Here is a 26,834-nt window from a genome sequence, read left to right on the forward strand (position 1 = left end):
TATAATTAAACTATTTTATTTATGTTAATAGACAGAGTTTAGAAAAAAAATTATGTTACAAATTGTCCAGAATCCAATGTAGAAAATATCTAACATTGGTGTATATGGCCGGAGCTTCACCACAAGACGGATAACCGTAAGATACTAGTCCCGTAAGGTAATACCTGTAAATTTCGTCCACCTTTAGTTCCTTCATAACAGGTCCTCCACTGTCTCCATCGCAAGTATCATGTCCATCTTTCTGGCCGATACACAGTTGACGATCTTCTAAAAGTGCTGTATCATTGCTGTAAATGAGTTAATATTTAAGTCAATCATTTTTTATATTTCCAAAGTGTGACGATAATACAATTTTATCGTCTAGAGTACGGCTATGTATTCAGTAAAACATGTTTTTATACCGTCTCTGGCAGTATAAAAGACAGAACGGAAATCCATTTGATTATTCTCTGTGTGCTGAACGGAGAATAACCATCCAGGTATAATAGGTGAGTAAACCCCGTCTTCTTCGCGAGTTGAGCGAATTCGACGAATCACAACCCCATACCTTCTGGCGAGTTGAGCGACATTTCCTCTCCATGTCGGACTTTCGTAAATCTCGGGTCGATGTGACGATATTTGATAAATGAATAATGATACCAAACGACGATCGAGTGGATTAGGAATCGGATTTATTCGTTGACGCGAAATAGATGTATAAGTAGAGGAAATCTCGCGCAACTCGTCAGAAGGTAAGAAAATGCCAGGATTGCTTCGCTCAGCACGCGTAGCTTAGGATGAGGTTGTGACGGGGTTCGAAAGGTTTAGGAATATGGTCGGGACACTTTTAACTCATCTATTATACCTGGATGGTTATTCTCCGGTCAGCACACAGAGAATAATCAAATTGGATTTCCGTTCCGTCTTTTATACTGTCAGAGATGGTATAAAAATACGTTTGCTTAATACATAGGCGTACTCTAAACGATGAAATTATATTATCGTCACAAGAGAGAGTTAAGATTAATTAAATAATATGTGATTAAATTAAGCAAGATAAAAGAGAGGATTCTGCAGTTGTTCTGTTATAGAATTGCCATCGTATGCGAGAATGAAAGATTTCACCAAAAGCTGTGGCAAAAACTAAATAAATGGCGCAAAAGCACAATTCGGTAAATCCTCTGTATATTAGTCGGTGTCAGTAGCATCTGACATGTTTCGAAATAACTATGCCTCATCAGAAATCGGCATATATTGTTCAGTAAGAATATAAACCCTTACATTATAATATATGTATCTTAAAATGTATATAATGATTTAATTCTTAAGTAGGTCTCTTAACGGGGTGTTGATTCTTTAATTATAAACAACGTGAAGGTTAGTAATGTAACTAATTGATGTAATTTGTTTATGTAACCTTGCAGTAGGAAGCAATTCTCACGTATACCCTAATTACAAAGTTCGATATGAAAGATAGATATAAAAGACGAGGATATTTTAAGAAGGAGATCCAGATTTAGCCATAAGGCTCACACTCCCTCTATGGGGAAAATTGACTCATCCCAGATACCTACGGTATCAAATGGATTGAGCTCTGGTGGGACTCTTTCCGTGTTATCGAGCCCTAGGTGACTTGGTATGCAGGTGTATCTCCCAAAAATTTTCGTACACATCTGACCGTTGCGAGTAGTACAGCTTTCTGCATGGTCTTGTAAAGATGTTCATTTAGACCCAGCTTTTTTATGCTTTCGAGGAGGTTCTTCGGAATGACTCCAGTAGTAGACATAATATAATGGGTATCGTCTGGGTACTTTGCATTCTCCATTTTCTTCGTATTTGAATTTCCAGATCTCTGTACTTGACGATCTTTTCAGTAAATTTACTACGTAGATTATTATTGTTAGGTATCGCCACATCAATTAGTGTTGTTTGTCTTGTTAATTTATTAACTAGTACGAGATCTGGTCTATTATGTGCCACTGTTTGGTCTGTCAGCACAGTGCGGTCCCAGTATAGCTTGTAGTTGCCATCCTCAAGTATACTCTTAGGGACGTATTGATAATACGGGAGATGGTGCGTTTGAAGAAGTCCCAGCTTGATAGCTATCTCTTGGTGAAGGATTTTTCCCACTGCGTCATGCCATAGCATAAGAAGGATATTATTATTATAATTATTATTATTGTTCGAGATGGGTGTCTGAACGACATCACTCAAAGCAACACCTTAAATCCTACGACCATGGACGTGTATTTTTATAACTAACAGTATAGTGTAGAATCAGTGGCTTACCTGACTTCGAGAGTTGGCCCTCCCGTCCCTTAAGGACCAATAGCACAAGATACAAATTCATTATGTATTTCTATTATGTATAAAAAAACAGTTTATAACTACTTCTTACCTTTTGTAATATGTCCTACAAAAATCTATTTCCTGAACTTTCAGATGAACAAATTGTAATATATCAGGTATTTTTTCACCTGGTCGAGCGGCATCGGAATGACCCCAACCTGCTAATTGGACATCTCCCTCTAGTTTGTAGCTTTTGAAAAAATTGTTTCGACCAGGTAGACACAACGGCTGTACGTAAGCTGAAATTAAATGAAAATACGCAAGTTGTTAATGTAAAGTGCAGTCACTGCAGTTGGGTATGAGCTATTAAAGTCGGGTCCATCGATATTTCGCCCGTCTGCTAATTCAAAGAGATAATATTTGTATGTTATGAAATTCGAGTAAACCGATGTCCCTTTATCTAGGCACATGCCGGTATTTTACAACCCGGTTACTCATCGTAAATCAATCAGTTTAGCACTTAAAAATTTATACTTGGGGATTAGTACAGTTAAAATTGTTAGACAATTATACTATTAAGCAATATAATTGAAACTTTTTTCTACTTTGAAGGACAAAAAAGCGAGTTCATTAGCGGAACGTAATTCAAAATTATTCTGCAAATTACATTTGATACAATATTTGATTAAAATATCTCATTTTTGATGGTAAAAAATATATTAAATACATATATTAATTTCACTGGACTAAAGGTGGTAAAAGATGGTCTGGAGTTATATTTTTGTTTGAATTTGCCGACGGGCGATAGATAGATGGTGTCAACTTTACCTCCGATTTCGTTGAATCTCCATCGATTTGCGTGAAAATTGGTGAGTGGTTAGAGGATATTTCAAGGAACAAAGGTGACATGGTGATAACTTGCGCTTTTACCCTGGGGGTGGATGCCACACCTTCTCGGGGGTGAAAATTATTTTATTAAAAATAATTCCATAATTCGATAGAGGAACAAATTCTAAGCCCCACTAACGGGACGGAAGATTACAGCAAAATGGTAAAAGATTTGAAAAAAATTTTAAATTAATAGTTTGTAAGTTGATAAAAGCTACATTTTAAAATTATTTTGAAATATACAGGGTATCCCAATAAATGGCGGCGTATCAAAGTTATATTTTGTCTTATGTAATACCCTGTATTTTATTGCATTTTTTAATTGTCCGCAAAAAATAAGATATAGTTTCATAAGGCTTCCCTATACCTATGTACAGAGTGTTCTCAGTTATGTTGACTTTTCTTAAAATGTAAAGTTTTAAAAGAAGGCTTATTCTCAAGTTATTTAAGAAATTATAAAAATTTTACTTTTACATCTAAATTGTTGGATATTGTTTGAATGTATTCCATGATTAATTATTACACATTTGTCTACAGGGTGTTCAAAATTTACAGTTTCGTTATTGAAGTATTCAATGTGTCATATGATGCTTATTTTAAATGGAACACCATGTATATTAATAAATAATTATACTTAAAAAATTTTAAGAACCTCTGAACTAGACGATTATTATGAAAAGTAGGTAGATTCGTCTGTACACAATACATTCTTAAAAAAAATCAGGATCTTCTCCAAATTCTAAAGTCTATAAACGAAAAGTTAAACGTTCCTGTTCTGTCTAATGCTGGTGTAGTTGTTTTATACGGATGATAGTGGTTTTTCTTATGTATTCTACATACACTCGTTTGACTGATTTCCAATTGACTCGAAATTTTTCACGTACTAGTATTTGGGTTTTCCGTAACAGAAAGCAGGACATCAAGTTTGTTGACGTCATCAAAAATAAATGGTTTATTTTTATTTTTAACTTTTCGTACCTATGCAACATCACCAGTAGCACGGAATCTATCGAGAAATCTCTCAAAAACGTCCTTTTTGGGTCTCTTCTATCAGGATACTTTTAAGCGTAAACTTTAGAAGCTAAGAGACAATTTTAAAAATATTTCCCAAAATGCAAAGTAGCATGTCTACTCTTTCGTAGATAGCGTGATTATTCATTTTTAGGAACAATTAAATTTGAATGTAATTCAAAGGCTCTGCCAAAGCCATTTTTAGGTAAAAAAAAATTGAATATCATACACGGATGTTTATAATTTTGATAATTACCAGACCGCACTGTCATAAATTGACAATGTCATACAATGACATTAATTAACTACATCTTTTGTTTTAAAATCGATTTACAAATTAAGAATCTAAATAAGTAATTGTAAATTACGCAAAAACTATGACACCTAGGTTAGGGTGGTCCAAAAAACTCAAGTTTTTTTAGAGACCTAGGGACCTCCCATTTTGTTATATGTAATAAAGGAATAATCTATGTCAAATCTTAACACTCTAGAATATATGGAAGGCAGCGCTCAACAACATTTAGTTTTCATAAATTTCCGTAAAACACTTGTTTAGAAAATGTTCGTTTTTCAGGATTCAGAAGTTAACAAAGCTGTTGATCTCTTTATTACAGATGATATTAAACATTTTCAGCAGTTTTAACATGAGGGTGCTGGAGTGGAAAGGAGTTATAAAACATCAAATATTTGATACTTTCGGGTATTTAACATGAATAATATTTGGACATGATCCTGCGGAATTGCCGCTTTCAAGAAATTCTGTAAAAAGGAAACGAGAAGCAGCAAGACAAAATTTTTCAACAGAGATTAAATCAAACTTAGACATCAAAGAACCAATTGTTGTTCATTGGGACAGCAAAATTCTGCCCAACATTTTAGGTTCACAAAAGGTAGATAGACTACCAGTGCTAGTTTCCTATGCTGATGGAAATGAGAAACTCTACGGGGGTGCCAAAATTGGCTAGTGGAACAGGTTTGAACACTGGAGATGCAGTACTTAAAACTCTTAAAACATGGGATCTCGATGATAAAGCCATTGGTATGGGCTTTGACACAACAGCCGTCAATACTGGTCTTAAGAGTGGTGCATGCACTTTCCTTGAATATAAGCTGAATAAAGAACTTCTATGGTTGCCTTGTCGCCATCTCATAATGGAAAACATTTTGAGCAAAGTATTTGCATTATGTTTGGAATCATGGAATGCAGCTGATCGATCAGATTAAACACCATTAATTTTTCCCCCTGGAGAAGCTGAGTTAAAAAACAGTGCCATCAAGTCCTTGCTACATCATCTTAGTAAGACAGACCAGCCTCGAGATGACTACTTCGAACTTATTGAACTGACGCTGTTGGTGTTAAGACAACCAATACAAAAAATTCACTGGAGACCACCTGGGCCTATACATCACGCTCGGTGGATGGCTAAGCTTATTTATGCATATAAGTTGTACCTTTTCCTAGGTCAAGGAGTTTACCATCTCACAAACAAAGAGAAAGAAAACTTAGACAGATTTATCCGTTTCGGTGCACTTTTGTAATGGAAAAACTGGGTTGAGGCTCCAATCAGCGCCAATGCAGCTTCCAACGACCTAATTTTTTGGAAAGAGGCTGGGAAATACAGCCTCATTGATGAATATATAGCTAAAACTATCAAAAAGGCTTACAGCCACATTTGTGGTACCTATCTGACGAAATGGTCGGGTTATCACTGTTTTCCAATAAAGTGAGCCTTGAAAACAAAGTGAGCATAGTGAATAAGATGTCTGTCCCGGTACCGTCAAGGATGATTAGAGGAAATGCTGATTTCCTAAGTGATGAATGTGAATTGACAGATTTTGTTAATAGAACTTAGATCAATGTTGTTGTTTACTAAGCTAAACATTATGCAAAGCTTTTTAAACAAGCACCCAAGTGAATGGGAACAGGACCCAGAGTTTAAAGAGGCAAAAAATAAAGTAAATAAAATTAAAGTGGTCAAGGGCATCGTAGAAAGAGGTGTAAAACTATTTCAGGATTTTAACAAACTCATAACAAATGATTAGGACGAAAAACAGCTGTTACTGCAGATTGTAGAGGCTAATCGAAAACAAGTCGCGACTGAGCCAACAAAGAAGGCCGTTCTAGAAAGCCTACAGAAACCATCCATTTCCAAAGACAAAATTTAAAGAGTTCATTTTTGTTATGGTCTTCACTATAAAATGTACTTAGTTTAAACATGGGTTCCAATGTAAAATAAACAAATAAATTAAGTTTTTGCATCAAATTATAAAATGTCTTGTAATTTTTCAAAAATCGATAAAAATAAATAATCCCGTTTTCATTATTTAAACAATATTGAGCACTATCTTCCAAGTGACTTATGGCTTTCATATTTTGGCTGCTTACTTCTTTTATCAATTAGAAAAGAATTGGGGGGTCCCTTGGATTTTACATACATTCAACTTGAGATTTTCACGTAAGATCTTGAACCACCCTAACCTAGGTATAAGACATCCATATACCATTCGAAAGAGGTAAATTTGTTTAATAGTATAATTATTTATTAATATACATGGTGTTCCATTCAAAATAAGCATCATATGACACATTGAATACTTCAATAATGAAACCGTAAATTTTGAACACCCTGTAGACAAATGTTTAATAATTAATCATGGAATTCATTCAACCAATATCCAACTATTTAGATGTAAAAGTAATGTTTTTATTATCTCTTAAATAACTTGACAATAAGCCTTCTTTTAAAACTTTACATGTTAAGAAAAGTCAACATAACTCAGAACACTCTGTACATATGTATAGGGAAGCCTTATGAAACTATACCTTATTTTTTGCGGACAATTAAAAAATGCAATAAAATACAGGGTTTTTCATAAGAAAAAATATAACTTTGATACGCCGCCATTTATTGGGACACCCTGTATATTTAAAAATAATTTTAAAATGTAGCTTTTATCAACTTACAAACTATTCAATTTAAATTTTTTTCAAATCTTTTACCATTTCGTTGTAATCTTCTGTCCCGTTAGTGGTGATTCACCCTGTATAAAGTTATTAACATAAATCAAAACTTATTTTACAGAGAAAAATGCATGTTTTTAACCAATTTTTCATAAATAACTTAAAAACTATAAGTTTTTACAAAAAAGTTTTAACAAAATTAAAGCTAATAAAAATGAAATAAACTCCTTACTAGAAAAACCTTTAGGTCTGGATCCCGCGTATGAAAAAAAAGTTGATTAATAGCAAGCTGAAAATTTGTTATTAGCTTAAGGGTGTCTAGTCGGACAAACATTAATATATGGGAACACTGGAACAGGGGAAGTTTTAACTGTGGAACAGGTTAAAAATTTGGAACGGTCAGACCACGAAAACGGCACATGTATTTTGTCCGACAGAACAGACTTAAACTCTCCGAACAGAGATTAAACTCTCATGCAAAAATCAGACTGCTATTTATCACCAAATTGGCGTTTTAATGAGTGGAACATGTAGAATATGTCAAATGACAGGAATTATGACAGGTGATAAATAGCAGTCTGATTTTTGCATGAGAGTTTAATCTCTGTTCGGAGAGTTTATGTCTGTTCTGTCGGACAAAATAAATGTGCCATTTTCGTGTTCTGACCGTTCTAAATTTTTAACCTGTTCCACAATTAACCTGCCCCTGTTACAGTGTTCCCATAAACTTCCGACTAGACACCCTTAAGCTATTAACACATTTTCAGCTTGCTATTAATCAACTTTTTTTTTCATACGCGGGATCCAGACCTACTTTTAATGTTAACTAAAAGTGAGTTATAGGTAATTGAGTGTAAATTTTTTTCGGCGAGTAACCAAATCTATGGATTCAAGCTTAAATATGATGCATTTTATAATCAAAACTTATTAAACATTATTTGTCAAAGTATGTACTTAGAAATATCTATCAAATGAGCTCCCTAACAAGTCGATAGCATTAAAATTTATGCTACAAATTTTTTTTTCAAAATTTTTCTTTTAAAAATTTTTCCAAAAAATGTTATTGTTTTTTTTTTAATAACCCCGTTCATTTTTATGATATCAGGTTCACCTAAAAACCATTTGTAAGTTAATTCTAAGTGCTATTAAATCAAGTTGAATTGAAGCTTTTCAACCCTTTTTTTAAATAAAATGTTAAATGGCCCCGGTTACGTGGTTTTCGCACCAAAATTTAAGCTTTAAACGTTTCTATCTTGATTATTTTTTTACCCTACAGATAACCTATAACTAGGGATATCATACGTCCGGATTTCGTCCGGACAGTCCGGATTTGAAAGACATGTCCGGATTGGCGTCCGGATATGAGAAATGTCCGGATTTTTTTTACTAAACAAATGGAAAACACTTGGCCCAAAGGTGGGAAATTTCATTCTGCGCTAAATCAAATGGTTAAGGCTACAAGGCTACCTGGAAAGAGATGGAAGAGAGCTCTTTAACTATAGTCAGCGTTGTACGGAATTCTGTCAATGCGGATGAATTACTTGATGAGCGCTCGTCACTTCTCCAAGTTCTCAAAAGCTAAAACCTAAATGGACTTTACTACTTAAAGAAGAAACCCCAAGCACTCATGACATGGCAAGAAATATTTGAAGCATTTTCTAAAAGCAACGTTTCCTTTACGAATATTTTTAAAATAGTAGAATTCATTTTTTGTCTGCCTGGTACTTCGACTCCTACTGAACGTATCTTTTCGACGATGAATTTTATATGGACGGTTGGAAGAGAAAGATTATCTCTGCCTGTTGTAAAGGAGCTTCTCAATATTAAAGCAAATTCTGTAATGCCATGTTCCGAATTCCATGACAAAATAAAAAATGACAATCCACTTGTCTTCTGAAAAGTACGAAAGAAGAACAGATGAAGAACATTTTATCCCTGGGCCCAGTACAGACTAAGCATTTCGCATATATGTACAATGTAGAGGTAGGAACACAGTCAAATTCACATTTTACATTTTCTACAACCCCTTGGACTACCCCTGTCCGGATTTGGCCTTAATAAATTATGGTAACCCTACCTATAACAAACATGTAACAAACGAACTAATTTTTTAAAGCCGGACCTGATTTTGTTCTAGTTTGAATAAATCAGTTGATTAGGTGGTAATAGTGTATATATAGGTGGTAATATATATAGGTAATATATTATTGTGTTTTCAATTTATCAATCAAAGGCAAAATGAAAATTAAATTAAATTTTTTTAAAATAACGAGGGCACATAAATTTAATACACCCTGTATATTGATCTGTAAATATTTATTAGAATTTAGTTTGGATGTAAGTGGATTTCTTTTTTAATGAGCTTTCCGATGAACCATTAAAGACTTTTGTGAATAATTAAAGTGAAAAGGACGATGTATTTAGATTTAAAATGGAAAAAGATTGTTTATTACGGGAACTATAGAATCCACAGGTAGAGGTAATTATCATTTTCTAGAAAATGGTTTAAAAGAAAGTTTGGAATTTTAATATCTTTGTTTCAACCCGAGTAAATATTGTAGGGTTCCCCGAAAGTAATTAGGATGGTCGGAATAATTTTGAAAATGACTGTTTGTCGAATGGAAAAGAGAAATGTTTCTGATTCTTGGCAAGTTGGAAGGAGAAAAGTGGTTTGAATGTTGAGTGAGTTTGAAAAAGAAGTTATTATGTTTTTGGCATCGCTGAGGAGCAGTTCGACGTTTTCGTGGATAAGTAGTTAGCAAGTACCAGTGGTTGTTTGATAGTGGAGAATAGTGCTGAAAAGTGGAACGAGAGACAGATCAAATTGAGACGAAATACCTCTTTGGTTCTGTATTATTGTGAGAAGGAGAGCAGAGAATTTTTGGAGTTTGTGTGAATCGAGTACTGGTCAAAAGAGGCTTTGGCTCGTTGGAGAATTGGTGCTGGTATGCTGATAGTTTTGAAGCTGGAGAACGAAGAGGGCTTTGATGAGTAGCCTTTAACATAGTCAACGAGGGAGAGCTGTTTTTGGGTCACGAGAAGACATCAGAGTGAGTGAAGAAAAAGGTCAGTCAACTTATGTGAAAAATATTTTTATATTCGGAAACTAAAATTTTGAGTAAAAAGCATATGAATTAAAATTCCAATATTTCTAAAAGTAAGTAGGAAGTATAGCTAATCTTGCGAATACATAAATTTGTTTTGTTTAGTTTGTTTTACCAAAGTCATCGGGAACAAACCGATAAATTGTTTTTTTTTTAACTATAATAAATTTAAGTGGTAAAAATTTCATTCGGACATCTGTGTCCACAGGTTTTAGGTTTGATAGATTTTTAGGGTATTGATTTTGATAAATAAAAGACAATTCTGTATGTTTATTTTATATTTTGCTTTATTTCTTTTACCTATTTTATCCCGATTAGGATCAACTAAGAGATACTGAACCCACGAGAGAAGATAAGTATAACGTGAGATAATTTAGACATTTTTTAATATTATAAAAAGGCACCCTGAGATTTTTTTATTCAATTTTTATGTATGATTTGCGACAATTAAATAATTAATCAAATAAATAATAATTAATATAAAATTAATAAGAAGCAGATCATGACAACATGGCGAGCCAACGTAGGACATTAAAGTATCTCTGGTTGTGAATTTGAAGGGAATAGGAAACGGAAAAATAGGTGAAGGAAAATTTATTTGCCTGACGGAAAAAGTTGATATATTTAAAATTTTTGAAATATTTGTTTGACTTAATTTTTTTATCTAGGTACAATTTTTACATATTTATTTTATTTTTGATTAATTTGAATTTTGAAACATTTAAAAATTTGTGGGATAAATTGATTATATTTGGGGAGAGAAAAATTTTCGTCTCGACAGTATACAAGGTATTTTCGGATTTCATATTAGGCGGGGATAAATTTTAAATACATGTCGATAACAACCAGAAGCAAAAGCAAAGAAAACAAAAAACAAGAAGAACATTTGGAACAAGAAGAACATATAGAACAAGAAGACATTTTTGAAACAACAATCATGGCATCAGAACAACAGGAATTATCAGGAAAAGATAAAGTAATACAACTGATGCAACTCCAGTTACAAAAATGGGACGAAATATTAAATAAAAGGGATAAAAATCAGGAAGAAACATCAAAGAAGATGGATAAAATGGATAAAATGCAAGAAAATCAGGAAGAAACAAAACGAGCGATGAAGGAAACACAACAAAAAATGGATAACAATCAACAGGAAACAAAACAAGCAACAGAAAAAGAACAGGACATTCTGGAAATGGACAAGGAACATGAGAAACGGAAAAAGGATAATTTTGACAAAAACAAACGGTGGAAATGAATTTGGCAATGAAGCAAGGACAGATAAGAAAGAGGAGAAAGCAACAGAAGATAAATAAAAACAATGAAGCCTGGGATTCCTCGAAAAAAGAGATGAGTCCAGAAGAAGAAAAAGAAGAAAGAAGATTGATAAAAGAAAATGAAGATTGGGATTCCTCGAAAAAAGAGATGAGCCCAGAAGAAGAAAAAGAAGAAAGAAGATGGATAAAAGAAAATGAAGATTGGGATTCCTCGAAAAAAGAGATCAGCCCAGAAGAAGAAAAAGAAGAAAGAAGATTGTCAAAAGAAAATGAAGATTGGGATTCCTCGAAAAAAGAGATGAGCCCAGAAGAAGAAAAAGAAGAAAGAAGATTGACAAAAGAAAATGAAGCTTGGGATTCCTCAAAAGAAGGGATGAGCCCAGAAAAAGAAAAGGAAGAAAAAAGATTGACACAGGAAAATGAAGCTTGGGATTCCTCAAAAGATGAGATGAGCCCAGAAGAAGAAGAGATCAGAATAGAAAAAGAAGGCGAAAGAGATACCTTTGAAACTGTGTTATTTGAAGAAGAAGTAAACAGGGGAGAAGCCAGAATTGAAAAAAGTGGTATTTGCACAGCAGTCGCGCTGAGATATTATTTTATTTACGAAAATGTAGGCGGAGGAGAACCTGAACTTCGTTTTGTGCAACATCCCTTAATCGAACTAGAAGTTGATATTCCAAAAGAGGACAAAGAGGAAGAACTAACTCCAGAAAACGTGGACTATGAAGACGATGTAGAATATTTGAGAAGTTTAGACCCTAAAGAATGGAAGTCACAAGATCATTACAAAGTCCTAGGTATTCCAAATATCCCTCCTCGAGACTGTAATTTTTCCTTGCCGCCGGTGGGAGGGCTAAGTAGTTGGTCTTGGTCCCTTATTTTGTGAGGGGAGCACGACCAGTGAAACCAAACACAGTCTCAGCGTCCAGTGCCTGTGCACCGGGTCAGCGCCGGACACCGCCACTGGACGCTAAAAGGCGGAGCAACTGAGGCGAACAGTTGCTGCGCCTTCGCCTTCAGCTAACTTTACAAGCACCTTTCCCTGTTCCCACGGCCACCCTAAACCCAAATCACGTCGCCTACCCCTACAAGAACCCTTTCTCTCATCACCTGAATGAGATACCCTCTCCTTCTGAGGGTGGCCGATCACCCCCCCCCGTCCCCCTAGAGGAGTAAACCTCAAGAAAAAATCCCCAATACTACGGTGGAAGGCATCGTGCCAAAGGTATGTGAGATGCGAGGGTCAGAGCATCGCGAACGATCCCTTCGGGATACCTGGCGACCTCCCGAAGTATTTAGCCTTGGCGCGGCAAGGGCGCACTGTCGCGTCCGACGTAAAGGACGTTCCTACTCGTGGGATTTATATGGATAAAGAAAAGAACAAGGAACTGAAGGAAGACAATGATGACGACCACAGGCAACGGAACCAGGACGACGATGTGATTGATTTAGATATGTATGAAGAAACACAGGAAACACAAGACCAAAGGGAAAAAAGAGAACAGAGGGAGTTCGAGGAAGAACTCCTGAGAAAAAGCAAAGAGACCAGAATTTCGCTGAATAGGTCATCGGGACCGGCTAAGCACTCGACACTAATACTAGAGGACAAAGAAGAAGTGGAGCAAGAAAAAGAAAAAGAGGACCCCGAACCCGAACAGGAGACGGGCAATGTCCTTATGGACATATTCTTCGGAAGCGACGAATTTCAATCGTACAAAAAAAGGAAGGCGGGTAGCCCTGAGACAAGCGGGAGGCATAAGAGAGATAAAAGGGATGACCAGGATGAACCGGAAGAAACGGAGGGGGAAAGGGACCTCAGGATGCTGAGGGAGGTCCTAGAGATCCTTACCACAAAAGGACCGATCGGTGGCGAAAAGAAGTACAGGGCGGTCAATATACTGGCAGAGCTATACAAAGCAAACAAAGGAAATAAATCAAGTCTATACCTAGGTAGCCAGACCTCAGCCTTAGATTCAGACTCGTCAATCCAGGAGCAGGAAACCAAGGACGCCACGAAGCCAAAGATGGTGGAGATGGCCACTCAGACCGATGCCTGGCACGGTCCTCTCGGGGCAGGTAAGGTGGCGAGCCTAGAGGGAATTAAGACGTATGTAGAGTTCCAGAGGCACGTCCGCCTCGATTGGCCCGAGAGGATATACAGGAAAGCAGTTATTGACATCGGTAACCCTGTCGAAACGAAGGCTAATGTAAAGGTGGTGGTCACTGAGCCAAATGACCCTGGAATGAACTTTTCAATCCAGAGGCTCTACAGAGATAGGTACCCGGCACTAGCGACCCTTAAGGGAGACTATGAGGACATGGAATTGACCTACACGGTAAAAGAAAACGGGGTGAGGGTGTCCACTACGGAGCTTATCATCAAAACTAAGAGCCACACTCCGGAACAATTGTGGGACGCCCTGGTGAAGGTTAGGGAGGAGGCGAAAGAGGAAGACTTTGTGGCCCTCCACCACACTAGCTATATGCCCGATATGGCAGAAGCCATCTTCCATAAGACATCAGTAAAAAAGATCGTAGTGCATACAACAGCAACCCGTAGAGAGAGGCCGACCTACGGGTTCATTGTAAAAAAAAAGACGCCACATACACACAACTCCTCGAAGGGGTGGAGAAGGCGGTTGGCTGCACAGAGGCTAAGGGCGCAATCCAAAGCCTTAGGAGTACTAGGGACGGTGGCCTCTTAATAACCCTGGACAAAGACCAGGCAGCGGCCTCTGAGATAAAAAAGGCAATTACCCAGAGGGAGAGCGGGCTCACCGCACAAATGGTGGGCTCAGAAAGGTAAGAAGTCATCCACGTGAGAGGGATGACTGCCAACACATCCGAAGAACAAATAAAAGAGGCCATACGCAGGGAAGTTGGAGCATGGGAACCGTGCTTCACAATAAAACAAATACGCCCCATGAGAGGGGACACGAAGGCCGCCACCCTAGTACTCAGCGCATCGGCCGCGAGGAAGTTGCTCGACCTGGGGCATATAAAAGTCGGCCTCGCTAGGTGCGAGTTGGAAAAGAGACTCGTGATTAAACGCTGTCAGAAGTGCTGGAGCTTCACGCACGAAGTGAACAAATGTGACGGACCGGACCGCACGGGTCATTGCCTGAAGTGCGGAAAACATGGACACATCATGGAGGGATGCGAGGGGGAGGAACACTGTGTCCTGTGCAAAGAGCCGCATAGGCATGGAAGTGGTAGATGTTCCGCCTTTAGAGAAGCCCTGCAAAAGGCGAGAGCGGCGGAGCGTGGCATGGTGCCCGGGGTTCCTCCTCCGCGTTTCCCTCCCTTACGAAGTAGGACTGAGCTAGTTAAAAAAGTGCAGGCCCCAGTGACCACCACGGAAAGGGAATGCGGGGACACCGACATCCAAACCTGCGACGTCGACGGCGCGGTGACCACCCGGGATCCTCTATACACGCCCCCTTGAGAGGAACGGAGGGAAGGGCCCGACTGCTCTGTCCCTTCAACATCCAATGTCCCCCCAGGACTCTAGGTGTTCTCTCGGTCGGATAGTTCATACGCGAATACATAAACAATAACAAACAATGAACAACAAAAGTTTGAAGGTGCTACAGATTAACGTCGGACGGGCCAAGGCGGCCCACGACTTGGTCCACGCGAAAGCCCTGGACATCGGGGCGGATCTGATAATAGTACCTGAGCCAAACAAAAATATTGCAGGGAGGTTTGGCTTGATATCGGATACGCGTTCCGATGTCGCTATCCATCTTGTCAACAGAAACTTAACAATCGAAAAAATTTACGAGGAAGGAGGGAGTAGTAAAAATCAACCTTGTTGATGTGGCTATTATAGCCTGCTACATCTCTCCAAACGTCAATATGACGGTGTACCTTGACAAGATGGAAAGCATCACGAATATGGCCCTGGCGGAGAAAAACTTCATCATCGCGGGTGATATTAACGCAAAATCCGTCCTATGGGGATCCCCGAGGAACGATAGTAGAGGAGAGGTATGGAGTGAGTGGATCTCCTCTCTCAATGTAATGGTCGTAAATAACGGCAAGCACACCTTTGAGAGGGGCGACTCACGTACCCATATCGACGTAACACTGGTGAATGACAAGTATTCCAGTAAAGTCACTAAGTGGGATGTGATGGATGAGAATCTATTCACATTCCACAAATACATCTCCTACGAGATCGGTACCGCGGGGACCACCGGTAGCGGCAGAAAGGTTATGGCATTCAATAGGGTAGCCTTTAGGGAGAGGTTGGATGGCTTCTGCGAGGGGGCCACCGACTTCCCTGGCCTTAGATATGCCATAATACGCGCGCACAGGGAGAGCACGAATAGCAATCTGGTATCGTATACGGTACCGTATTGGTGGAACGATGACGTTCAGAATGCCCGCGCCCAGTGCCTCAGACTGAGGCGCATCGCACAGAGGGAAAGAACGCCTATGGCGAGAGAAGAATACAAAAACGCAAAGAAGGACCTTAATAAGGTCATAAGGAGGTCCAAGCGTACGTGTTGGACCAATCTGTGCGATGCGCTTGAGGAAGATGTATGGGGTGAGGCCTACAGGTTAGTGGTTAGAACCTTGAGAGTCGAAACCCCATACAGACTTACTGAGGACAGGAGGCGGGACATCGCGGGTGTCCTCTTCCCCAGGAGGCCAGAGATGCTGTTCGAGCCCACCATGTGTGAGCTCCCGGAAGCCGTTACTCCCATGGAACTCTCCAGGGCGGTAGACGCGATAAAGACAGGGAAGTCGCCGGGACCTGATCGGGTGCCGCCGGAGGCCGTTAAGATCGCGGTTGCAGCACAACCGGAACTGATTAGATCGGTGCTGTCCCGGCTTCTTGTGTCCCAGGCTTTTCCTGACGACCTGAAACGGGCACGCCTCACGTTGATACCCAAACCGGGTAAGAACCCGGAAGAGGCCAGCTCCTACCGACCCATCTGCCTCCTAGATTGCCTAGGCAAACTATATGAAAATATAGTTAAGAACCGCTTGGAAGCGGGATTAGATGCCGCAAACGCCATCTCAGATAGGCAATACGGCTTTAGGAAGGCTAGATCGGCGGTGGACGCTGTCAGGTACGTCACGAGGAGCGTGAAGGACTGCAGGAAGAAGTGGGCAGTGCTGGTCATGTTCGACGTTAAGAACTCCTTTAACTCTGCAGGCTGGGGGCACATCATCAACGTGATGGAGGCCCTCAGACTGCCTACGTACCTTATAAATATAATTAAGAGCTATCTGACTGGGAGACATCTAACGATAAACAAGGGTCAAGACGTGAAACTCTCGGCGGGCGTCCCCCAGGGGTCGGTCCTCGGACCAACCCTATGGAATATCCTGTACGACGGCGTACTACGCATTAACTTCGGGCGCATGTGTAACGCGGTTGCGTATGCCGACGACCTCGCGATCCTTATTACCCACGATTTGTACTGGGAGGTGGTGGATAAGGCTGAAAGGTGTTTTCGTCGCGTGAACGCCTGGATGTCGGGAAAGGACCTGGAACTTGCAAGCGCAAAGACAGAGGTGGTGATCCTCAAGGCACCGAGAGCCGGGCCTGACCTGGTTTTCCGTTTCGGAGCCAGCGAGGTGAAACCGTCCTCTTGCGCAAGATACCTGGGCATAGACCTCGAACGGGGACTGGGGTTCTCCAAGCACCTCACAAGGGTGGTAGAGAAGGCCGAGGCGCAAACCGCAGCCCTCCGAAGATTAACACCAAACATCGGAGGGCCTGGTAGCGCCAAACGGAGACTGTACCTACATACTGTACAGTCTACCCTTCTCTATGGGGCCCCGGTCTGGATCGAGGCTCTAAGGCACAAAAAGTATAGGGATGTCTTGATTAAAGCGCAGAGGAAGCCTCTGTTGAATGTATGCAGTGCATATCGTACTGCATCAACCACGGCCCTACAGGTCATCGCGGGTGCCCCTCCCATACACCTGCTTGCCAGAGAGCGAACAACACTCTATGAGTCAGGAAACGGCCATCTACCGGCGGTCAGAGCGGCCGCTAGGGAACGGCTCTTGGCCGACTGGCAAGCGGAGTGGGAGGCAGAGACAACCAAGGCACAGTGGACCAAGAGACTGGTCCCGAACATAGGGGCGTGGTACGCTTGTAAGTTCCGAAGAACGAACTTCTTTTTTACGCAGTTCCTTACGGGACACGGTTCTTTCCGGGCGTTCACGCACGGCATCGGTAAGTCAAACGATGACCTGTGCCTGGCCTGTCATGTGAGGGAGGACGCGGAACACTGCGTGTTCCGGTGTGGCGTGTTCGCTCGCGGGCAGACCAGGCTCAGGAATCGTTTCGGGGTCGTCGGCCCCGATAATATCATAAATTTGGCATTGGGTAGCAAGGGCGACTTTGAATTTATCATAGACGTGATTACAGGGATAATAAAAGAGAGAGCAGCGCGTGAAGGGGCAGAGCAGGGCGGATAAAAAAAAAATATATATATATATTAATAAATAAAAAATCTTACGTTTGGGGGTTACATTAGGTATATAAGTAGGTTGGTAAGTCAACTCTATTGAATTGAATATTAGGTATAATTAGGTATGCAGGTAAGCAAACACGAATGTAGGGAAAAAAAAAAGAGGCGACCCTATCGTCTAGGGCCGCCCCCCAGTCCTATGAATTGTCCCAATCGTCCTTTCGATCCCATATAGGGATCAAGTACCTCAATTACGGCCCTATCGTTCCCGATAGGAGCCTAATAAATCCCTCCTTGTAGGGGCAGACACTCCAACCCTCCCCCTACTGCTACTAGGTAGGGGGAGGATATAGGCCATGTTCAAGAACACTCTACTCCAGACAGCGCGGAATGTCCCCATGTATCGTTCTCTACAGAACACGTCCAGGGACATTCCGGGTCGGAAGAAGGGGTGGTTTTAGTTGGTAGGCGGCTGGTTATGGGGGGCACGCGGGATGCATTGACCACACGTGGTTGGCGCATCCTAGCGTGTTCTCCTCTCCTGTCCGAGTCCAACAGTACTAGGGACACCTTCCCTAGTCTGCTATGAGCGTTCCCCTCAATCAAAAAAAAAAAAAAAAGGTATTCCAAATATAAGATACAAAGCAACAGATGACATTATCAAAACTACCTACAGGAAGAAAGTCTTAAAGCAACATCCTGACAAACGTAAAGCGCTAGGGGAAGAAATCAAAACAGATGATGACTATTTTACCTGTATAACAATGGTTTATGAAACTCTAGGAAATATAAGTAGGAAAAGAGCGTACGATTCTGTTGATCCACAATTCGACAATGATCTACCTTGTACTAGTGATATAAAAAAAGACTTTTATAAAGCGTTTACGTATTATTTTGACTTAAACTCCCGATGGTCTGAAAAAACACGGGTGCCCAAATTAGGAACTGAAAATTCGACAAAGGAAGAGGTGGAACACTTTTATTCGTTTTGGTATGATTTTAAATCATGGAGGGAATATTCCTATGAAGACGAAGAGGATTAAGAAAGAAAAAAGAAGAAATAAAATTGATATGTGGAGAAGAAAAGGAGAAGGAACTGCGTGTAATATTGAGGGAATGTGAAAATTTAATAAATGAAGAAAACAGAGTAGCCAAAAAGTATGAAAATTCATTTGAGACTAAAGACTTAGGAAATTTTCGATCGAAAACTTACCATATCCCATCTAAGTACAGACACTGGGAAAAAGAAAGCAATTGTTTTTCAGGTGGGACTCAATATTTTGACACAATAGAAAAATGTTGTTGTCGAGAGAAAATCATTTTTTTGTTGCACTTATTAATACTGATTTTATCTCAAAACAAGGCGGGGATGTTATTGTGTTTTCAATTTATCAATCAAAGGCAAAATGAAAATTAAATTAAAATTTTTTTAAATAACGAGGGCACATAAATTTAATACACCCTGTATATTGATCTGTAAATATTTATTAGAATTTAGTTTGGATATAAGTGGATTTCTTTTTTAATGAGCTTTCCGATGAACCATTAAAGACTTTTGTGAATAATTAAAGTGAAAAGGACGATGTATTTAGATATAAAATGGAAAAAGATTGTTTATTACGGGAACTATAGAATCCACAGGTAGAGGTAATTATCATTTTCTAGAAAATGGTTTAAAAGAAAGTTTGGAATTTTAATGTCTTTGTTTCTACCCGAGTAAATATTGTAGGGTTCCCCGAAAGTAATTAGGATGGTCGGAATAATTTTGAAAATGACTGTTTGTTTGTCGAATGGAAAAGAGAAATGTTTCTGATTCTTGGCAAGTTGGAAGGGGAAAAGTGGTTTGAATGTTGAGTGAGTTTGAAAAAGAAGTTATTATGTTTTTGGCATCGCTGAGGAGCAGTTCGACGTTTTCGTGGATAAGTAGTTAGCAAGTACCAGTGGTTGTTTGATAGTGGAGAATAGTGCTGAAAAGTGGAACGAGAGACAGATCAAATTGAGACGAAATACCTCTTTGGTTCTGTATTATTGTGAGAAGGAGAGCAGAGAATTTTTGGAGTTTGTGTGAAACGAGTACTGGTCAAAAGAGGCTTTGGCTCGTTGGAGAATTGGTGCTGGTATGCTGATAGTTTTGAAGCTGGAGAACGGAGAGGGCTTTGATGAGTAGCCTTTAACATAGTCAACGAGGGAGAGCTGTTTTTGGGCCACGAGAAGACATCAGAGTGAGTGAAGAAAAAGGTCAGTCAACTTATGTGAAAGATATTTTTATGTTCGGAAACTAAAATTTTGAGTAAAAAGCATATGAATTAAAATTCCAATATTTCTAAAAGTAAATAGGAAGTATAGCTAATCTTGCGAATACATAAATTTGTTTTGTTTAGTTTGTTTTACCAAAGTCATCGGGAACAAACCGATAAATTGTTTTTTTTTTTAAACTATAATAAATTTAAGTGGTAAAAATTTCATTCGGACATCTGTGTCCACAGGTTTTAGGTTTGATAGATTTTTAGGGTATTGATTTTGATAAATAAAAGACAATTATGTATGTTTATTTTATATTTTGCTTTATTTCTTTTACCTATTTTATCCCGATTAGGATCAACTAAGAGATACTAAAACCACGAGAGAAGATAAGTATAACGTAAGATAATTTAGACATTTTTTAATATTATAAAGAGGCACCCTGAGATTTTTTTATTCAATTTTTATGTATGATTTGCGACAATTAAATAATTAATCAAATAAATAATAATTAATATAAAATTAATAAGAAGCAGATCATAACAATATATATGGTATAAGGTGGTAATATATATATATATATATATATATATATATATATATATATATATATATATATATATATATATATATATATATATATATATATATATATATATATATATATATGGTAATATATGTAGGTGGTAATAGTAACGATTGACCAAAATAAGAGACACATCGATCTGACCGTTCAAAAATTATGACGAATATAAATTTCTGTCAAAATGCGAAACTCGTCTTGTATATTATTAAACAATGGGAGCAGACACTTTTTAATGGTCATTTGTTATTCCCCATAGGAACCTCTATACGAGGTAGGAGTATGTACAGTTCCTCATGACTCACCCTGTATGTATGTAATAACTACATAAAAATTCACATTACGAATGTATTTTAAATACTTTTTTCTACAACCGTGTTAAAAATGCAATTAGATGCAATAGGAGCGTTAAAAATGCTACTATTAAGCATTAGTGCTTTAAAAATTTTAAGGCACTGCAGTTCGTATTGACCGTATAGGCAATTTTGATGTAATGTCAAAAAAATATAAAAATTGAATGTCAGTCAAGTTCAAGTAAAAGTTCTTGTAGATATTGTCCTGTAATTACGTTTGTAGAAAAAATATTGTATGATATGCCTGTTAAAAAGTACATTTTTAAGGCACTCATGTGTCTCGCTATCGCTCATTCTGCAAACTTTCACATGCGTGCCTTAAACGTGTACTTTTAACACTTATATCATAAATAACTATTAATTTAGAAACTCTCATTTTAAAGAGTTTCAAGGAAATCGACTGTTTATTGTTTTCTTCCACAGTACGTAATTTTTTAAAAATGTCGCTTTCGATAGAAATATGTTGATAAATCAGGGCACTTAGCACATAAATCTATTTTTAAATAGAGCACCTAGAGATTTACAACTTTTTGCATTGTGTTCATGAAGATGTCAGGAAAAAGTATACTATATATTAATGGGTATGGGTAGCAATGCATAGTTGCATTTTAAAGTGCATTAAATGCATCCAAAAGTGCATAAATATGTTAAAATAAGTGTATTAAGAACCAGATTTTGTTACTCGGGGTCTTTGGGATGGTTTTCTGCACAAGTTGATGCAACTAAATTACTCGGGAGTTTTTGAGGTCACTCCACAACAATACGCCATCAGAAGCGACTCCCTGTGCACCTGGGGCCATAAAACTCTCAAAACTCTAGAAGATAGCATGCCTTAGCTGTGACCTTAGACACCAGGTGGTCCGGGGCATAGGCGTAACCAGGGTGGGTTTGGGGTTATAACCCCCCATTTGGATGTACTTTGAGCTCTATACGTTTAACACCATTACTATTCTATACCCCCGAGAGACCATCACGTAGTTGTAACCGCCCCCCCCCCTTAGGACCATCCTGCTTACACCTCTGGTCAGGGGATCGGTTCTGATGAAGCATTCGTATTCAGCGACCCCAAAAACCACATAGCCGAGACCACCACATTTAGAAGGCCGAAAACCTTCGAAAATCTATAAGATGACCTATCTTAACAGTGACCGTGGACACCAGGTGCTCCGGGGCTAAGTTCTGATTGCGTATTCGTGTTCAGTAACCACAAAAACCCCTTGTATAATCTGTTTGCATCAATTTAGTGACAAAATCACTCACGACTCCAGAAGATGACGTGACCCTAGACACCGTTCTCCGGATGTCGGTTCTGATGGCGTACTCAATTTCAGCAGCCCCAAAAATCGCTCGCGTAATCTATTTGCATCAATTTAATGGCGCAAATCCTCGAAAATCCAAAGAAGAAGTATCTTAGCAGTGACACAACCTCCATCCAGATGATGTACCTTAGCAGTGACTCTAGTCATCAGACGCTCCGGAGATCAGTTCTGATGGCGTAGTCGTGTTTAGCGGCCCCAAAAACCCCTTAAGTAGTAAGTAAGACCCCGTAAGTAATTAAATCTGGCCCTTAATATGCTTATTTTGTCATGTTTATTCACTTTTGGATGCATTTTATGCACTTTAAAATGCAATTGTGCATTTTCACCCAATTTTCTATAGGAAACTTTTTTCCTAACATCATCCTGAACACGATGAAAAAAAGTTGCATGTCTCTAGGTGCTATATTTAAGAATCGATTAATTCCGGTGTTTTTAGGGCTAAATGCCCTGGTGTATAATTTTTGATACTTGCCATTAAGAACAGCGTCCCATTTAAGTTTAATTAATGCAACATCATTCTGTAAGGTTTTTATATTCCAGTCTGGATGGCCTTTGTACCATAAAACGGCAATATCTTGGTAGGGAGGTGCACATCCAAAATCGTCACAATCCACATAACTTCGTAAATCATACTCACCAATTCGAACACTTGTTCTAAAAAAATTGTGATATATTAATCACATGGTGAGACAGGGATACGTGTTGTCGCCAGTTCTTTTTAATGCCTACTCGGAAGAGATCTTGAAAAAAGCTTTTGAGGGTGAAACAGGAGGAATAAAGATAAATGGAGTTCCCATTAACAACATTAGATAATATGTGGATTACACTGTCAGCTTGGCCAAAAATATTGGGGATCTCCAGAGGCTGGTGACCAAAATAGCGGAGTTTGGACAAAAATGCGGTCTAACAATCGACGTCGAGAAGACAAAATTTCGAGAGAAGAGAGAAATATCGAAAACTCAAAGAAATAACGGAATAATCTCTTCATAAATGGATCCAATGTCGAACGAATCAACCAATATGCATATCTTGGAACAATGATCAACTCCACAGGTGATTATTTACATTAAATCAAAATCAAAATAGAGAAGGCTAGAGCAAATTTTAACAAAATGAGAAAAGTGCTCTGCACAAGAGATTGAAGTTGGAGCTAAGAGTTAGGTTGGCTAGGTACTACTTTTTCTCAACTTTGTTTTATTCGAGCTGTGGGTGTACCGAAGAATTTTGAAAATATCGCAGACAAAACACGACACAAACAAGGAGATTCTGAGAAAAATGAATAAAGAAATGGAAATTGTAAATATCATCAAAATAAGAAAATTAGGATATCTCGGATATATCACACGTGGAGAGAGATACAAGGAAGACGCAGAATATCGTAGCTGCGCAACCTAAGAAAATGGTACGGATGTACATTAAATGAATTTTCAGAGCATCCGTCACCAAAGTCCGAATAGCTATGATGATTGCTGACCTCCGTCGCGGAGATGGCATTTAAATAAGAAGAATCACATTGTGATTAATTGATTTTATTTTGTAAAAGCGCCATTGGCAGGTATCTCAAATAAGGCCCTGAAACCGGCCATATTTTGAAGAATTTGCCATTTGACTTTAGGGTCAAATGCGATTCGCGCATTCCATCTCAGAAATGACAAGTATAAAATATAAAGTGTATGTTTATATAATAATATAATAAAAGTGTAATGTTTAAGTATATAATAATAATTATTTAAGAGCTCATTGAAAATGGCAAATAACCAAAACGTTTAAGAGGCCACAGCAGCGCGTCATCAATACCCATTACTTCGTGAGATAGTAGCACACCCTTCTTCGAAAGTTTTGCGAAACTTTGGCAACAGTCAGTCGGCATTATTTGATACTAATTAAGATGAAGGCTCAATATTGTGACAATATATCTACTCATAGGCGCGCTAAATGGAAGTAATAGAAAACAATTTTATTATAAGTAAATAAATATGTATATATAAAAATAAACCAAAATAGGTGAAACTTTTATTTTTTTTATTTAGCTAATGCCTCGACAACTAATGGCCATTGGCATGGTGATGGTACAATGGATTTTTTTCCAATTAGGTATCTAGTGTAATGTGTAGTGTGTGTTGAGTAAGTGTCTTGATACTTTGCAAAGTATCTATGTTGCCTAATTAGTTATTAGTTATAATATTTTCGATTTCTTTTTACAGATAAACAATTTTAGTTGTTCCAGTGTGAGACAAAATCTAGGCATGGGATAAAAAAGTTTATTTGAAGAAAGTGTACCTATTATTTTGTTCTTCTTTGTTTTTGTAAAGGCTCGTTTTTGTAATATTTTATTTAATTATAGAGTAATTTCCACATACATTCTAACATATTTATGAAATTGGGCTCTGTACCGCCATTCTTTACTATATTACGAATATGTGTGCCAAATATCTCAACAAAATATTCAAAATTAAAGCTGCAATCTTGGAACGCCTTTTCCGTTTTGATCACGCGCTGATGTGGCCTCTTAAGCAAAATAAAGGGTTTTATTTATAACAGACCGAGAAACTTATGCATAAACTGTAATCATATGGTTTAAATATGTGTAAAAAGACTCGTTAGTAGCATAATATCCTACTCACATAGTTACGTTTTCACCACAATGTGCTGCGGTTAAGACATATCTAGTACTTATCAATCCTCCACCACAGTTAAAACCACCAAATGATCCTGCGTACGCTTTTAATCTTACCAGCCATGGAAACTGCCCGAGCTCGGCATCTTGACCACCGAAAATCCTGAACTGGGTTTCTCTGGCCCGGCCACAATCTTTAGGAAGAAGCTTCCAGTTTGGATGGTTGTCTACATCCTTGTTAGGCACTTAAAAGTAGTTTTGAATAACATACAAGAATAAAAATCCGCCAAACGCCGTAAAAATGAGTGGCACACATGGGGCCGTGCCCTCCTCCCCTAGCTTTTCGGGTGTTTTAAACTATATTATATTGTCATCCAAAGTATAAAAAATGTAATGTGCAACCGCTTCACCCCTGGCCCCCTAAAATTTTTATACGGGCGCCCATGGTGGGACCCACAATTTTTCAACTATAAAACAGCTGATACGAATATTAAGGGGCGCAAAAATGTATTTTCATTTTGATGGAAATTAAAATTCTTGTTTTATTTTGAAAGATTTTTCGTCTTTAACTCAACTTTAACTCACAAGAAAAAGCTTACTCAAAGGTACTCTTTTATCAGTGTAAGTCTGATACAGTTTGCATTTTGAAGCTCTTTTGTGGCGCGTTTTATTTCAAATGTAGCAAATATTTTTAAAAAATCCTTCAAAATAAAACTACAATTTTATTTTATATCTAAATGAAAATACATTTTTGCGCCACGTAATATTCATATCAGCCCTTTTATAGCTGGAATATTGTGTGTACCACTCATTTTTAGGCCGTTTAGCGGACTTTTATTCTTCTATCAGAAATATTTCAAAATTTTTTATAAACTAAATGTATGATCTTGAATGTAATGTTTCTCTATTACACAAGCGTTATAAATGATTGCCTTTGTCGCATTATCGCCCAAATGATCTAGTGATTACGACACTAAACTTGTGATATGGCAATCCGAGTTCATATCCCAGCCATCCCAATTTTTTTTCAATATAATTCTTTGTATGCATCGAATGTACACTAGATTTTTTTTATTCAGAATAGATTGAAAAAAAAAACACTAAAATCCTGTATAAAAGGTATATTTAAAAAAACCCTCAAAAGGACCACATCAAATTCACATAACTGGTGATGTGGCATAACATTTGATGTGGCCCTTTTGAGGGTTTTTAAATATACCTTTTATGCAGGATTTTACTGTTTTCTTGTATCATATGGTATACAGCCAACTACAGGAAAACTTTTTCCTTGTAGATTGAAAAAAAATTGTGATGGCTGGCAAAATAAATCGGATTGTGTAATCAAATTTAGCGTCGTAACCACTACAACTAGACCATTTCGGCGATAATTGTTAACTGGATTATACATTTAGAGCTCGATAACTTCTAAACGGCTCAACCGATTTTGATCACTAAACATGAGTTTGAAAGGTATTGACAAGTAGTGTCTGATGCTTCAAAGAACCGGTGAAGAAACAAAAGAACATACTTTCAATAAACATGTAGGCCAAGAAACATAGATAAAACCCTTTGATGTTTAATACTTACCAACTACACAAATACAACTTAACGACACTATAATAATTCTATAATCCATTTTACGCTGTATTAAGAACCAAAATGACGAAAGGAATGGATCGAGTTATTTTTATGATACCATTGTAATAAATATAATAAACTATGCGATGGCGTTTATCATAATTGTTTTTACGATGATTTTTTTTATAGTGATTTG

The 26,834-nt window shown here is 38.1% G+C and overlaps 1 protein-coding gene across 1 annotated transcript; it reads right to left on the reverse strand.

Annotated features, from left to right (window-relative positions):
* On the reverse strand, positions 1 to 26,834 carry LOC114324417 (phenoloxidase-activating factor 3). The gene is made up of 5 exons (XM_050647763.1): positions 26,648 to 26,834; positions 25,068 to 25,305; positions 22,916 to 23,097; positions 2,378 to 2,567; positions 1 to 287 (listed from the first exon to the last, which is right to left on the reverse strand). Exons 1-5 carry the CDS (start codon positions 26,694 to 26,696, stop codon positions 56 to 58), a joined length of 891 nt encoding a protein of 296 aa, XP_050503720.1. The 5' UTR covers positions 26,697 to 26,834; the 3' UTR covers positions 1 to 55.

Source organism: Diabrotica virgifera, chromosome 3 (genome assembly GCF_917563875.1).
Source record: "Diabrotica virgifera virgifera chromosome 3, PGI_DIABVI_V3a".
Taxonomy (NCBI): Eukaryota; Metazoa; Arthropoda; class Insecta; order Coleoptera; family Chrysomelidae; genus Diabrotica; species Diabrotica virgifera.

What these genes read in the sequence shown, in the direction of transcription:
- LOC114324417 (XM_050647763.1), bottom strand. Translation starts at nt 26,696, where the DNA reads ATGGATTATAGAATTATTATAGTGTCGTTAAGTTGTATTTGTGTAGTT. An exon ending in AAGTTGTATTTGTGTAGTTG is followed by an intron (nt 25,306 to 26,647) that starts GTAAGTATTAAA and finishes ACTACTTTTAAG; the next exon opens with TGCCTAACAAGGATGTAGAC. An exon ending in ATGGGACGCTGTTCTTAATG is followed by an intron (nt 2,568 to 22,915) that starts GCAAGTATCAAA and finishes ATTTAATTTCAG; the next exon opens with CTTACGTACAGCCGTTGTGT.